General features: G+C 46.7%; 1 protein-coding gene across 1 annotated transcript in view; it reads right to left on the reverse strand.

The window, feature by feature from the left end:
* cica (capicua transcriptional repressor a) overlaps positions 1–8,755 on the reverse strand; it is a 32,571-nt gene extending 23,816 nt beyond the window's left edge. The window contains 3 exon segments of the mRNA XM_051391480.1: positions 224–497; positions 1,291–4,993; positions 5,364–8,755. Coding sequence (XP_051247440.1) covers positions 224–497; positions 1,291–4,779 — 3,763 coding nt within the window. The 5' untranslated portion in view covers positions 4,780–4,993; positions 5,364–8,755.
* Positions 8,756–15,644: the final 6,889 nt, after the last annotated feature.

A 15,644-nucleotide genomic window follows, 5' to 3' on the forward strand; every position in this document is an offset into this window, starting at 1 on the left:
AGGCAAACAATAGTATACGTGAGTCATAGCCATAGCACTGTGATGACACTCCTGTAACCCTAGAGAGATACTGAAAGTGAGAAGTACTAGGCTAGAGTACATAAGCTTTAGCCTGTACATCCCTTCCTGCTTTACAGTATAGCAATGACACTCAGCAGACTTTGTATTTGATGCGCCACAGTGCCGTGATGATCTCTCATTCCCTCTCCCCGTCCTTCCTTACCAGTCCCTGGGCGTCCCATGATGATTTGCTTGCGTGGAGCAGGGTGAGGCGACTCAGCTGGCAGTATGAGCGGCAGCAGGGCAGTTGGTGTTGGGTGACAGGCTACTGGCTGTGGCAGCGCCCCTCCAGAGGCATCCTGGTGTCCCTCAGGTTTTCTCTCCCTCTCCCTGCCTCCAGATCCAGAGGAGGACAGGACTGAGCCCGATGAAGTGGGCATTGACCCCGGGGTGGAGGGGCTGGACAGGGTTTGGCCCACTGTGGCTGGAGTCAGGGACTGGGAGGAGATGTCAAAAAGATATTTTTAGTTATTATTTGCAGCACTCATAGCAATAACATAGTAGATGTATATTCTTCTTCAAAATAATATTCAACAGTAAATCTGTCTTTTAAGAATGAAATACTTAAAAGATAGCAGCTACTCAGTCTACCCCTGCAAAATAAACCACTTCTACGTTGTTGATCCATTTGTTCAGCATGTTCCAAACACTTTAGACTCTTCTTCTTCAGCATAGCTAATAACAATACTTCCATGTCACGCTATTACCTTAAGTGCAGGAGTGGTTTCAGAAGTTTCTAAGATGGTTTTGATGTCTTTTCTACCATGACTCTGGGTCTCCAGTACATCTTCTGTAAAATTTAAGCTGACTTGGAGAAAGCTAGTAACCTTTGAGGCCCAACTTTAAGGTCTATCACAGTTAAAATAGATATAGATTTTCAGAGGAGTTTAATTCACTTTCAAGGTGGAGTTTCTCACTCAATTTGTTATTACAAGTGTCTGACAACACAACCACTTTCAATGGAAGTATTATGACAGTGTACAAGGATTACGCAAATTTAAAACGTTTGAAAAAGTACCCATTAATACATCCTGTCCTAAGATTGGGTGATATGACCATATACCTCAATCTAATAAAGATAATATTTTGCTTTACCATCACTATATCAACATAGCTATGATACAATATTGCTAGTGAAATGTAAAATTGCATTGTGATGAGGTATTATGGCCCCGTCTCTATACTGTACAAGATCATATAGCACAAAAACAATAACAGAGACTTTCTTACCGAGCTGGAGGTGACCAGGACAAGTGTGGATGTGGGGTTGCGCAGGAGAACCGCACCGTTGGTGGTGGCCCCGTTGATGGGGACGGGGACCTGCAGTCCTGGGGGACCTGTGTGTTGGGGCTGGCTGTGCTCTCTGGACCTGCTTCTCTCTCTCCTCCCTAATGGGCCATCAGAGAACTTGGCCAGGGGGACATCTGGGTTGCGGACAATTACTGGGGAATCGCGGAGGGGCACAATACGCCGTGGGGAGGGTTCCTGGGGCAGCGGGGACGGAGGAGTGGGAGAGACCAACATTGGTGGAGGCGTGGAGGCTGCGGAGGATGGCGGCCTGCTGGTGGCGCTCCGGGGCCGGGGGAAGGAAAGTGAGGAGGGGGTTGTGGCCTGGCTCTGGGGGGAGAGGACTCTAAAGGCAGCAGGGTTGTGGCCCAGGATTGAGTCTCCTACCATCCCTCCCCCCATGCCCACCAGCTGCTGTTGCTCAGGTTTGGTCTGGTAGTCCTGGACTGTGGGCAGTGGAGGAGGTGGGTGGGTGTCGAGCTTCCTCTTGCTGGGGCTCATGGGGACTGTGAAAGTTAGGTTGGTCTGAAAAGTGGGCACAATCCCCGACAGGTGGCGTTCTCGCTCAGCACCTGGCGTGCCCATCTTGGTGCCGCTAAGCTGGCGATGGCGTCGTGGAGTAAGTGAGGCGGGAGCAGTGATGGGGCTAAAGTTGGCAGGGCGAAACCCGAAGAGCGGAGAGGGTGAGGGTGATGGGGTAGGGGAGAAGGGTGACTGGTTGGAGATAGGGGAATATGAGGGCGTGCCTGAGCGGGAGCCCCCCAAGGAGACCAGCATGGTTGCTGCTTCACACTCATCAAAATCGAAACGAGAAAGGTCCTGGGGGAGCAGAGAGGGGAGGACCAAACGGGGGCGGGAGTCTCCCCCACGACTGCTGGCTTCACTGCTTTCCCGTGACGTCTCATCCCAGTCAAAGTCTGAGCTGGCTCTCCCACCACTCAGTCGGAGGTCAGACGGCGTCAGGGTCCCTGTGCTGCTGGCTCCACCCCGTTCCCGGCTGCCTCCACTGGCTTCCATCTCCTTGGTCCTCATTGAGAGGTGCCTGGAGCAGTATCCTCGGCGCTGTGACTCTTTAGAGCAGCCCTCTCGGGAGCACAGCCTCCTCCACTGCTTCCCATTGAACTTCTTACGGATGCCTGTTGGCGTGCACACCACATCTCCCTTCTTGTATTTTTGCTGGGCAGCTGTCAGTGGGGTGCGGGAACGTGAGGAGGAGGAGGAGGTTGAACCTGATCCAGATCCACCGCCACCACCTGCTCCTCCACTGGAAGAACCTCCTCCTGAGGCCTTCTCTACTCTGGAGGAGGATGCGGTGGAAGAGGAGATGGGAGGGAGTGGAGGCAGCTGGGGGGTGGTAATGACAGCACCAGCTGCTGCTGGGTCAAGGCCTAACAGGACAGGTGAAGGAGGGGGGTGGGGGTTCAAGGCCAGGTGTGCAGGGGGGATCCCGATGCCCCGAACCACAGACAGGTGGGGATTGAGGTAGCCAGACGGGGGCTTAGAGACAATGTGGCGATGCTGGGGACCTACCATTGGTTTGGGCCCAGGTATGATTGGCCCCATTGGGACCATGTTAAAGTGGGACACCTCCATGTCTTCTTCAGGGGTGAGTGGCATGTATGGGTGGAGTTGCTGCTGTTGATGCTGCTGCTGCTTTGCACAGTTCTCCCTTTCTCGCTCTCTTTCCCTCTCTCTATCCTGTTTTCTCTGGAGGTCCCTCTCCCTCTCCAAATCTTTCTCGATTTCCCATTCTCGGCCAGGAGCGAGGCTGAGGACAGATGCTGGGGTTACTGGGGAGGTAATGTTGTGGCCCGATGTGGAGGAAACAGGGACCATGCCTGGGTAGGGCATTCCTCTCCCCAACACCGACCCCACGCCAGGTGTCATCCCCCGGCTCAAACGACACACCTCCTGCTCCACGTCTATCTCCTCCCTGTCTTCCCGCTCCCTGTCTTTGTCTCTGACCACCTCTTCTCCATCTCGTCCTCCTCCTGATGGCAGATCCAGGTCCCAAGGTGGCACCAGAAGCCGGAGTGTTTGTCGGGAGACCCACACTGCTTGGGTAGAACCAGCTGCCACTCTGCCATCCTCTTCCTCGTCCACAGAGTGAGATCTTTCCTCAGACAGCAGGACACGGTAGCGGTTGGCCACTGCAGGGTGTGTGTCCACCTGGGTCACTACACCTTCTCGGTACCACTGCCACTGGCCCTCGCTACCCTCCTCATTGCCAAATGGTACACAGACACGGGTGCCAATAGGTATTGGATGGACACCAGGAGGTGGGGCATCCAGGATAATGTCCACCACTCCTGGGGGGCTGTCATGTCGATATGGATAACGCCACAGCGTCTTCTCCCCATTCAGTTGCACCTCCAGGCTGCCAAATTCACCACTGACCTTACGGACCACCCCAGCCCGGAACACCAAGTCTGAACACCCTTCATCCCTTCTTTCGCCTCCTCCCTCCTCGTCACTTCTTCTCCTGAGCTGGCGTGCGAGGACACGCTGATTCTTCAGCCCTTTGGCCAGGGCGTCAGACAGTGCATCAGGGACACTGGATGGTGCATGTGTAGACATCTGTGTGAGGTTGTGTGTGTCGTTAACTACCTCCAGGTCAGCTGAGTGCTCGCTGGCAGTGTCTGTTGAAGAGCAACGGGGCAGGGGGCTTGGCGACACTCGCTCTGCGTCTCTCAACCCTTCAACTCTTCCAGGCCTTTCCCTCTCCCCTCCCAGTGACAGGGTAGGGGGTCCTGGGGAGCCATCCTGATGCCCTTCCCTGCCAGTGCTCCTGCTGTGGAAGTCGTCCATCAGGCTCCTACTCTGACTCTCGCCATCAGGGTGCGAGACACCGATGTCACTTCCTGAACCCGTTGACCCGTGGTTGATGACCCCACTACTGAGAGGAGGAGGAGGGGGCGTGCTGGAGGAAGGGTTGCTGTGGTTACCACTTGTAGACGAGCAGTGTTCAGAGGTGTACTTCTTCTTGGGAACGCGGGCCTTGAAGGTGGCCGTTTTTCGGCTGGACGCCGGGTTTGGGCTGTTGTTTGCGCTTGGTGTACTACTGTTACTGCAACTGCTACCACCACTGTCACTGTGGCTGCTGCCGCTCACAGCCAGCCTCCCTGATGTATTATCTGAGGAGGTCAACAATTTCCCAGAATCCATCACGAGTGATACTGTTGTCTCTGACAACCCATCACCCTCTGAAGTGTCCCGTGCTCGGATCGGATCTGCCTGGGAGGACTCTGAGTGTGAGTTAAACGAAAAGGAAGAGGATGGTGTACGGTTTTGTGGGGATCTGCTTCTGTCTCTGTTCTCATCTGAGTCTCTCTTCTCCCCTCCTTCTGGGGCATCCCCTGCTCCACGACGCTTCCCCCCCTTGGCCCGGGTGGAAGGAGGAGAGCGCCGGCCCTGCTTTTTTATCGGCTTCATCTTTTCATCTAGCTTGCCTTTTCTCCAAACAAATCTTTTTATTTATTTATCCCAGAGATTCTCTTTGGCGTTCCTCTCTTGCTCCGCCTCACTTTTTCTTCTTCCCCCTCCTTTCTATTCTCTCTATTTTCCTCTTCTGCCGGGGCCTCTCTCTCTCATCCTGTCTTGTCTTCGTTGCGCGACTTCAGCACTTGCCCACCTTATTCCAGAGACTCTGAAAGAAAGGGAACAGGGAGTGTGGGTTACTCATGTGGCAAACACATTCAGACATGCACAAAGCTTATTCACTATGCGAGATAGCTACTAACTGCATTGCTTTGAGAGGGAAAACTGACTGACTGAATCAAAATCAAACATCTATGAAAACACTGAAGTGAAATCAAAGTAATTCAAAATAAAAGCACAACAAAGTGGGACTTCTGATCACAGCCATCATAGAAAATAAGAGTAATAAACAGTTGAAGATTAATTTTAAGGAATATATTCCCTGCTAAATGATGCACCATCGTACTAGAGTAGTAATGAATATGACTCATCTACAAATTCATTACACATTAATTCATTACATAACAGGTTCTACTCACATTACACAGGGCCTGCATCCATACCAGGTACATATTGAAAACAGGAGGCGATATTGTAGGGTAAACACAATTTCGACTTACAACACAGTATGGAAATAGTGAGAAGTGCTTTGCAATTTGCCCAGACAAGCCTTTCTGCATGCACTCCTCTCACACACACTCTCACACACACGCACTACTTCTTGGCCGGGGCAGTAGAGGCGGGGGAATTCCTTCTTCGCTTGCATACTGAAACCCTCCCTTTCTCTCTCTCTCTCTCTCTCTCTCTCTCTCGCTCCCTCTCTCTCTTTGTGGCGACCTTTATCTATGTATTTCAAAGCAGAGTCAATCCGCCCCTACAAACTCCATTTCCTGTGGAAGACCATTACCTAACTTCCCGTTACTTTATTCCTCCCTCTCTCTCTCTCTCTTTCTCTCTTTGCTACTATTACACTTTCATTCTTATCCCTTTGCCTGCATTCTCTCTTCTCTCTCTAATATCGATTCCTACCTCTCATCTCTCTCTTTCTTTACTCTCCTTCCACTTAAGTCCCTATCCTCATTTTGTGCTGCAGTCATCCAGAAGAGCAGAGTTGTTCCGAATAATTGTTATTCCACACCAGAGTCATTCAGTAACGCTCTTAGCCATGCCAGAGTCATTCAGAATATCTCCTATTCCACACCGGACTCATTCACAGCTCTGCCTCCGTTTAAAAAGTAAAACAGATTGATTTTGCTGACTTGTTGAACAGGGGAGTGTTGTCATTTAACTGGTTTGTTTGCTGTGTGGCTGATACGCGCGGGACTTGCCTCAGGTCCTAGCTGTTGTGTACTCTGCCTCATTTCTTCCAATACAAGAGTCAAGTCTGTTAACAACAAGTGTATAAGAAGCATAATAAAAACACCCCCTATATGCTCTGTCATCTTTTTGAAATACCCCACTGCAACTGTGATATTCACTGTCAAGATGTTCTGGATTGATGTCTATCATCCACCACTAGGCATGTCTACTTGTCAGTGACTGTTTGTTAACTTACATGTCTGTCTGTCCCTGTTTCTACATCCATCCTCCCACTAGTCTCTTTCTTTCTGTCTGCCTGTCTCTTTTCCCTTTTGCTGCCTTCCTGTTTGTCTGTGAAGGCTCACATTCATTCAGGTCCTTTTAATATCTGCCACATCATATCGGCTAGAGAGAAATCCATTTTCAGAGATGAGTGCCGCCTGTCTCAAGGCCACACACACAGCAAACATCTATGTGATGATAGTTGATAGTGCACACAGAGAGCGAGAGAGCTCACAGCCATCACTGTGCTCTATGTAAATCCCTATTTAGGACAGACAGCCGTACAGCAACCACCATAAAATAATTTGGCAGCCAGCCTTACTTGGTCACGATAGAGGTATGCTACGTGTGTTTACTCAGTAGTGTACTGTGTACAACAGCTGGTGTCAGAGTCATGGCCCTAATGATAACAGCTTAAAGAAAAACTGACGCAACTCACACTCCCCACCGTGAAATACGGAGCAAGGAAGCACATATGGGAGCTATAGTAGGACTGTGTCTCAGGTATACATAAGCAGAGGGTAACAAGTTCAATAATATTTTATTTGCAATCTTGACCCTGTTTTATAGGTTGACATGAATACATAGCAGGCATGGCTGTAGGCAGCAGTGAGCTGATGCAAGTCATGGGAACCTCGTATAGTGAAACTATTTCCCTGCATTTAACCCATCGTAAGTATTAGGAGCAGTGGGCAGCCACTGTACAGCGCCTGGGAACCAAATCCAGATCTGAGCCACTGCCTCTGGTCATGGGCACTGACTGGAGAATTAACATGATGGTGGGGGAAACCGGACCACCCGGAGAAAACCCACCCAGACACAGGGAGAACATGCAAACTCCACACAGGAAGGCCCCAGCCGGGCATTTGCTGTAATACCCTCTTGCTGTGAGGCGATGTAGCTAACCACGGAGCCACCGTGCTGCCCGAGGTGACTTAAACATGAACTGTTGCTTTTCTGGATGCTAAATTTCACTTTAGCCAAGCGATTGTCCGGGTTAAGGTCACAGGTTAATGACTTTTACAAACACAACCGGACTAAAACTAACTAATAGCAGCTTAAGCAAAATGCAACTGATTATTAAATAAAGCAATAAAGTGTGTTCATTTGATTATATATACATAATATAAACATACAGGCCTAATGCATATACCTTTAAAACTGCATCTGCCCTCCACAAATGTTTGCCAACCTTGCCATACATTCATTATAAGCCACTAACACTCGGGCATACAGTGCTACACAGTGGTGAGCGTGGCCAGATCCTTCCCTTATGGTGGTGTTTTAAATCATCTGTAACGTTATATTTCTGACCCCAACACCAAACTGCATAATATTTCAAAGTTTAGTCATTAGCAGAGCAAAAAAAAAAAGAAAGTGTATAACAGGATTACTACAGTGCTTTATAAACGACAGCCCAGGGTGCATAAATATATTGACATTATTATAATCCAGAGTAGATAACAGCTGTTAACTTTATCTAGAACCAGGCCCAAAGCACAAAATGCAAACTACAGGAGATGATGTCGTCACCTCTGGTTTAGCTGGATAGTACCGTGTATGTGTCAAGCCCTCGTAGTACAGCGATTACTACCAGTTTTACTCCACAACACAGCAGGCCGTGGCGTGCAGCGACCAGGCCTCAACTACACACACAAGGCCGCTTGGAAATCCTCTACTCACTGTCACCGGTAAAAACGACTGATTCAACGAGCGTATTGACCCTTAATACCCTGTAATACGGCCCGTAGTCCCCGTGCTGCATGACAGTGTGAAATGTCCCGAGCAGATGAACGCGTTAACTTTGTCAATCCACTCACACAGTTACACACAACACACAAAACGACACAAACAGCGGACTCAGAAGTCGGGTTGTTTTGGCCCATCCGAAAGTGACAGTCGTCGGAAAATACGGCGAAAGCTGCTCGGGTAACTTTGTATTGACCCTCGTCGTCGTTTGCACTATTGCAACCGTGATACATACAAGGGGACAAAGTGTCAATATGTGGCCACAAACTAGTCCAAGGAGAAGGCCCTCAAGCCCCCCTACAAAAAAAATAAAAAAACACACACACACACACACATTAATTCAAACAGCCACGTTGATTCATGAAAAAGAGGAAGAAAATATGTCAATGTAAGAGTGAGGAGGAGGAATGACAAGCGAGGAGTTTCTCGAGGTTTTTTTTTGGATACAACGCACGAATAAAATAACAGTTGTTGTAGGAAGTCCAACGGCAGTCATGGCGTTGAATTTATTTCTAGTGGAAAAGTTTCGAGCTCACTATGTCTAACCGCACCGCTCCCTTTTTTTTCCCCCACACAAGACACCCAATCCGCCCTCTACTCCTCTCCGTAGGCCACCCAGACATCGGGAAATATGCTCCTCAGCTCAACTGCTAATACTGTTTATGGCCACAGTAAACATGAACAACGTTAGCAGCTCGGCAAAAAAAAAAAAGCACAACAAGCCCCACTGCAGTGCTGCAGGAGAGAAAGATTTGTGGGCAGCTTATACTCACCAGAGCTAATATAGTACCCCAGTGTGATTCTCTGTTGAGTCCGCCGGGTAAAATAGGGCAGGGTGGCCGGTCGTCCGCAGCTGCCAATTAGCGGCCGTTCATGTTTCTCCGGCAAAGCAACTTAAAAGGAGGAAAAACTACTGCCCTGTACATTCTACACTACAGACGCAAAATGGTGAATGAAGCCCCAAAGCCTTGACAACCAGGCCGTGCGGCCAATAGCGGAGCACGAACGGGTACAGTAGCCAATAGGATGCCGCGGAAGAGGAGCGGGGGCGGAGCCACACGTCAAAGTAAATTTGATGGACGGCGCGCCGCAGCCAATCACAGTGTGGGAAAACACAGAACAGCTGTTGGGAGAGCGAAGCCTCGGCGGCCAATGGGAGTCCTCTGTGGGCATGTCTGGGTCTTAAGACAGGCAGGCAGGACAGGAATGAGATCGTTCTCTCTTTCTCTGTCTTTTCTTTCTGCTTTTTTCATCCCCTCTTCATTTGTCTACAAACCATGAAAACGTGTGTAGACGAGGAGGGAGGGAGGGGGGGGGGGGGGGGGGTCTGTCTGTCCTCTCGAAGCGGGTTGGACGACTTAAAAAAAAAAACCCTGACATGACATTATTACATTTAATACAGATCACTATGTCACGTCCCCAAAGCTGTCTCATATATAATAACTGTATCTCACACTTATTAAGCAGCTTTCAACGAGCACAGGTAACCTCCTGTGTGCTGTTCTGTGTCTGTGTGTATTCCCTGTGTGTCCACTATGATCCATGTGAGCCACAGGTTAAGTGTAGTTTCAGGGGGAACCACAAAGAACACCAACTCCCAAATCTTTAGGCTCTCCATCCCTCTCATAAACTCTCTCTCTCTCCCAACTAATCAGAAGTGCTCTAAACAGCACAGCATCCCTTAGTCCCGCCCCTCCAGCCAATCAGGACCGCCGCTGGAGGCTGTACGTCACCAGAGCTGCGCGTGATTGGCCGAGAGGCCCGGGGTCTGCAGGCCAATGACCGAGTGCTGTGGTGAGGTCATTATGCTTGTTGCCATCAGCTTGGCCAAACAGGAAGAGTGAAACCCCAGTGAGTAAGTTGGTCCAAACGTGGGATTATGGTTCCTAAGAGAGTGACCCATATACACTGTGGGCCTCCCTGCACACACACAAACACACGGCACTGTGTGTACGCAGGGAGGCGTGCGTGTGTGTGTGCGAGCAGGTACAGGCTGTACTACACTGAAGAATACAAGACAGCATGCAAACAGGCTGGAAAAAAACACAGTTAAACACGCATGAGTGCATACACACAAACACACGTGCACACAGATACGGTGCATGTGCAACACACACACACACACACACACATACACAAACACACACAAGCAACACAGTGGCATCCCGCTGCGATTTCATAAGACACTAATGGTGTGTGGATTGCTGTGTAGCAGTGCGACGTGCTGTTTCTATAGCTTACAGGCACAGATGGCGAGTTTGGTCAATGATGATACAGAGAAGGCTGGTTGCGGCATTGCAGTCTGCCTGGCACACACACAAACACACACACACACACACCCGCACACAGGCGAGCGGGTACACTTACCACAGTTACACACAACTGGGCGCACGCATACAAGCAAGCACCTACACACACATAGCAGGCGCAGTAGAGTTAGAACATGCCTGGGCGTTACATAAGCTGTACGTGTACTGGAGCATACACACACACACACACACACATACACACAGCGCCTAGCCCTGTGCAAGCAAACACGCAGATACACACTTTTGTGTACATTGTGCAGACTATATAGCCTCTCTGAGCATGCTAACACACAAACATGTACTGTTGCACGCAACAAAGTACAGTACAGGTTTATTATTAGTATTTAGTTTGTGCAGGCAACCCCTCCCCACACACGCACACAGACACACACGCAGACACACACACACACACACAGACACACACGCAGACACACACGCAGACACACAAGCCCAGCATTTACATGTATGTATGTATGTCAGGATTATAACATGTACAACTTGTGACTCATAAATGTGTGAAAATGCACCACAAACACACACGCAGACGCAGACACACACACACACACATCTAAGTGCAGAGTGAGTGGGATCTCCAGACATCTCCCACACCCCTCATAGTGAAGCACTGCAGTCTCTGTCTCTCTCTAACTGACTGCTCATTCACCATAGAGGAGTGTGTATTCAGAAATGTAGGGCGAGCACAGCGAGCACGCAACTTGGGGTGGCTGGTTTCGTAAGGCGCCACCGAGAGAGACGCTAGAGAGAGGAAGAGACCCTGAGATTTAAGTCTCGGGAAAAGCTTTAGAACGAGACTGGAAATGAAAGTGCGACAGTTTGGTTGAAGTGAGACCAACGGTGAAGAGCGACAGGGACAGACGGACAGAAATGGCCAGAGAGGAAGACAGAGAGCGACTCTTTGCTGCAGAAGTCGAGCTGTTTGTGAATGAGTGCCATAAATCCGACTGGTATTAGCACCTCTGAGCACTTTCTAAGAATGAGGCGGAGAGCTGCGGCTAAGCCCCCCCAATCCCAGTCACTTTACACTAAATGCATTACGGCCACTTAACTGCTAAACAGCTCCAGGGACTCTGCACCGTACCTGACCCAACACTCTAACGCTCTCTAATTCAAGAGTGTGTGTGTTTTAAAAAAAAAAAAAATGGAGAGTGAGAGATGGACCAGATGAGTCCAACTTTACTCTTCTCCACCCCGGCCAGCGTTACGAGGTTGAGTAGATGTACAGTAGATTTAACAGCCTGCACCTGCTGTGAATAATGCAATCTGAGATGAGTGTGCAGTCACTCATAGCCACTGCTTGTGTAATTATCTGAGTAATTTTGTAAAGATTTAAATATCTTTCGAGTGTTAGATGAACAGCCTGCATCCCAATTCTATCTTTATACAAATATTATATTATTAGTGTTAGTATGGGATGCTAGGGATGCACTGAGTGGTGTCACATCGGTCCTTGGAACTGACATTACTTTCAAATCTCACTATTTCTTTACTTTACTACAAGTAGTTTCGTGGCAACAGAGCAAACTCAATCTACTGATGAGGACCAAGCAGTACGGCAGAGAGCTCCTGAACCATTGAGCAGCGGTGGAAGACTTAGAGTCTTGAATTAAAGGACCAGTGTGTAGGATATAGAAACGCAAACGACTCTATCTACAGCCAGTGTTTGGTTTGTACGTTCTGGGCTTCCGTAGAAACATGGCAGAGCCCACAGAAGGCGAGCCATGGTGTCTGTGGATATAGACGACTCAGAAGGAGGATTAGGATGTCGGGATTATAGACTAATGAGAACATAGTTATGCATATTATTTTCCATTTCTGCCAGAAGATCCTCCTAAAACGTACACACTGGACCTTTAAGTAAAAGCAGTAATAACACTCCTTCAATACTTCATTCAGTAGAAGTACGTAAGTATTATCAGCAAAGTCTACTTAAACCTGCAATAAATTAGCTATAACAAGCTGACATTGACATATCAACACCGTTTAAGTTGATTTGGTGAACTCGAGTTGTGTTTGTGTCCACCTGATGAATGTAAGTCCATTATTCGCCCTCTTTTAAGCTCTGTCTTTCATCTCTTACAACTCCTGAGGGAATTATCTGTCTCTTCAGCTGTTAAATACTCGCTGATTTGTCTGTCTGACTGCTGTTTGCTGCTGAGCAGGTAGTGTAGTTTGCTTTTGTGTTCAGCTACCTGATGTGGCTGAATGCAAATGTTTGGGGAGTAACAGAGTTACGTAATCAGAATACAAGAAAAGGTAACTGTAATTACAGTTATCTGGAAAAAAAAAGATGTAATGAGATTACAGTTACAGTAAAAATTGGGGATAATTAACAGGATTACAATTTTAAAATAAAGAACAATATACTACCATGCACATGCACACACATTACAACACTCACAACACCACTCTCAAGTCAAACCACAGCTAATATTACAGTTCATTATCACAGCCTCTAGTAAAAAAAAAAATGCTTTCACTGGGTGGAAATTTCACCATCGTGCAAATTAACTAGTAATTATAATAAAACAGACAAAATAGCATAAAAAGGAAATAGAACTACCTCAACATTGTACAGTACAGCACTAAACTAAATGTACTAAATGGACCTTGATGTAAAACTACTGATACAAAAGACAAGAATGAACTTTAAATTTAAATGTATGTGTAAATGGTTTGTTTTTGGTTTCTGACAGTGATACGAGGTCCTTTTTTGACCTTTGATTACATGTTGTATTGAGGGTCAACAGACAAAGTCCACCAACAAACTGAGAAATATGGCAATTTTAGTAGGGATGCTGAGATTTTAAAGTTTCCTTAATTTAGTAAATGTCCAGTATATAGATTCAGTACAACACATAAAAAACATTTTTAGATAATACTATATTTGGTTTGAAACAGAGGCCTTCCGTGCGATATTTGTATTCTCGCCTCTCCTCCATCATAGATACCTGTAACTATTGGTAACCCCCCCCTCTTCCTGTGCAGTGATAAAGCAGCTGAAACATCAGAACCGCTGGATAATGCTTTACTGCTGTGACTTGCCTGCAAATGAAGTAATAAGTCCCCAATGTCTTCTCTTCAGTTTGTATAATCTCTAATACGAGCACATCGGCAATGTTGTTTTGTACACATTAACGGTTGTCCTCTCCCAACGCGACTGAAATATGGAGCCGAATATTCTGCTGCACATCATCAAACAGCTGCAGGGAGACGGCGCCATGTTTACAACCCTGTTCTAGACCCCAGCTGACATTAGCTCTTTAGCTCTGCTTCTGATCAGAACGTTTTAAGGATATTATTTAGGTTAAGCTTTAATTCATTCATCTGTTTTATTGGCTTTATTACGTCACTTTTATCATTTGTATATTTTGTGTGCATTAGTCTTAAACTGTTTTATATTCGTACTGTTTTTTAAAATCAGCATAATTAGGGAAGCACCACCATATCGTTTATTACATTGGTATCGACCGATATTTGCCTTGTTGACTGACACCGTCAGACTGACTGTCTGTTAATAAGAGCTGTTGTGATCAGGTTTGTGTTGGGTAAATGTTGGTGTATTCCGGCACTGGCACAGACTGCACGCAAACACCGATGTGCTCCATGCACCAGCACAGACAGTGAGCGGCTGTTCAGCTCTGCCTCTCACAACAAACAACTGGTATCGGCTACCGGCAAAATTGTTACTTTAAATACTGGTATCAGCCCAGAATTTCGACTGAAAACTGCTCTAACCTGAGCTGTATGAAAGGTGCTATATGAATAAAGTCTGACCTGTAAAGTCTGATTAAAAGAACAACCCTGGAATCCTGGAATCAAATCCTGTAACAAACTACTTCACTATAAATGTGGCAGGTTCAAGCTGCTCATCAGAAAGTAACTAGCCATTCAGAAAAACACACCGATGACGAACTGCTAACCTTCTGATTAGTGGACGACCCACTCTACCTCCTGAGCCACAGCCGCTCCCTAAAAACAAGCAGCACAGAGTTTCTAGATATTAGTTTGGTGTTTTTCTGCCAGGTTTGTGTGGAAAAATGACTCCAGTGAAGACCCCTTTTCATTCATTCTGGATGATGGTTCAGTTTTGGTTACTTCTACTATATCTGCAGCTGTTACCTGTATTCCTCAGTAGATGGCGCTGTTTCCTCTTTGACTAAAAACCACTGACCTTAAAGCAAGTCATCTCGGATGTTCCTCTTTCTTTGTTGCTCGTGTGATATAGTCATCATGCTTAGAACCATCATAAATTGTACTGATGTATTTGATTCATACATATTTGTCACCTGCACAGATACATATGTATGAGCTATTGTATGTGGGCTTATTGCTTGTGATCAGTGGTTATTGAAATAAATGAGCGGCAGCCAGCGGACGCTCTCTTCTCGTGACTCCCACAGATAATGAATCCTTATTACTGAGGAGGCAGCACTGCCGGCTCACTGAGCCGCGAGGACAATCTGCCTCCAGAAATACACTCACACGCCTGCTGCTGCTGCAGGTACTCAACTGTCAGCGTGTAATCCTCCACACATACTGGCTGACTGACTGACTGCTCAAACACTAGGTCAACCAGTCTTCACTGAGTTCTGTTATTGAAACTTTTCTGCTGTCTGTTTAAAATTAAACAGATTTTTTTCTGCGCTTTACTGTCAATAATTGTTATTACTGGTTACTTACTTTATTGGGTTCATAACCTCCAGTTCACCATGTTGTAACACCTGTAGGTGTAGTAGTGTCTACTCTAATCATCAGAGAAATCAAAGAGAAAGGAATTGAGTAGAATAAAGAAAAAGGAAAGGAATAAAATCACACCCATAATACATTGAGAAAGAAAAATTATTTTAGCATACTTATCCCCTACATTTTACATAACAATATTTTTGCCCCCTCCCACCCAAAAAAACTCAAAAGTAGTGGTTTTCTTGAGACCAAAACTAACTAATATATAAACTATTAAATATATTTTAACAATTTTTATCTGATTTCCCCCCAAATTTGATAAAAAATTGCTGATTGTTTTAATTTAATTAAATAATCCACATTTATTCATATTTTGAAATAACTTTGACATATATAGAATATATATAAAAACCATAGAATAAAAATGAATAATTGACTAAATGAATAAACATTTTTTCCTTTTCATTGTTATCTAAA

The sequence above is a fragment of the Dicentrarchus labrax genome, unplaced genomic scaffold (genome assembly GCF_905237075.1).
Source record: "Dicentrarchus labrax unplaced genomic scaffold, dlabrax2021, whole genome shotgun sequence".
NCBI classification, from domain to species: Eukaryota; Metazoa; Chordata; class Actinopteri; family Moronidae; genus Dicentrarchus; species Dicentrarchus labrax.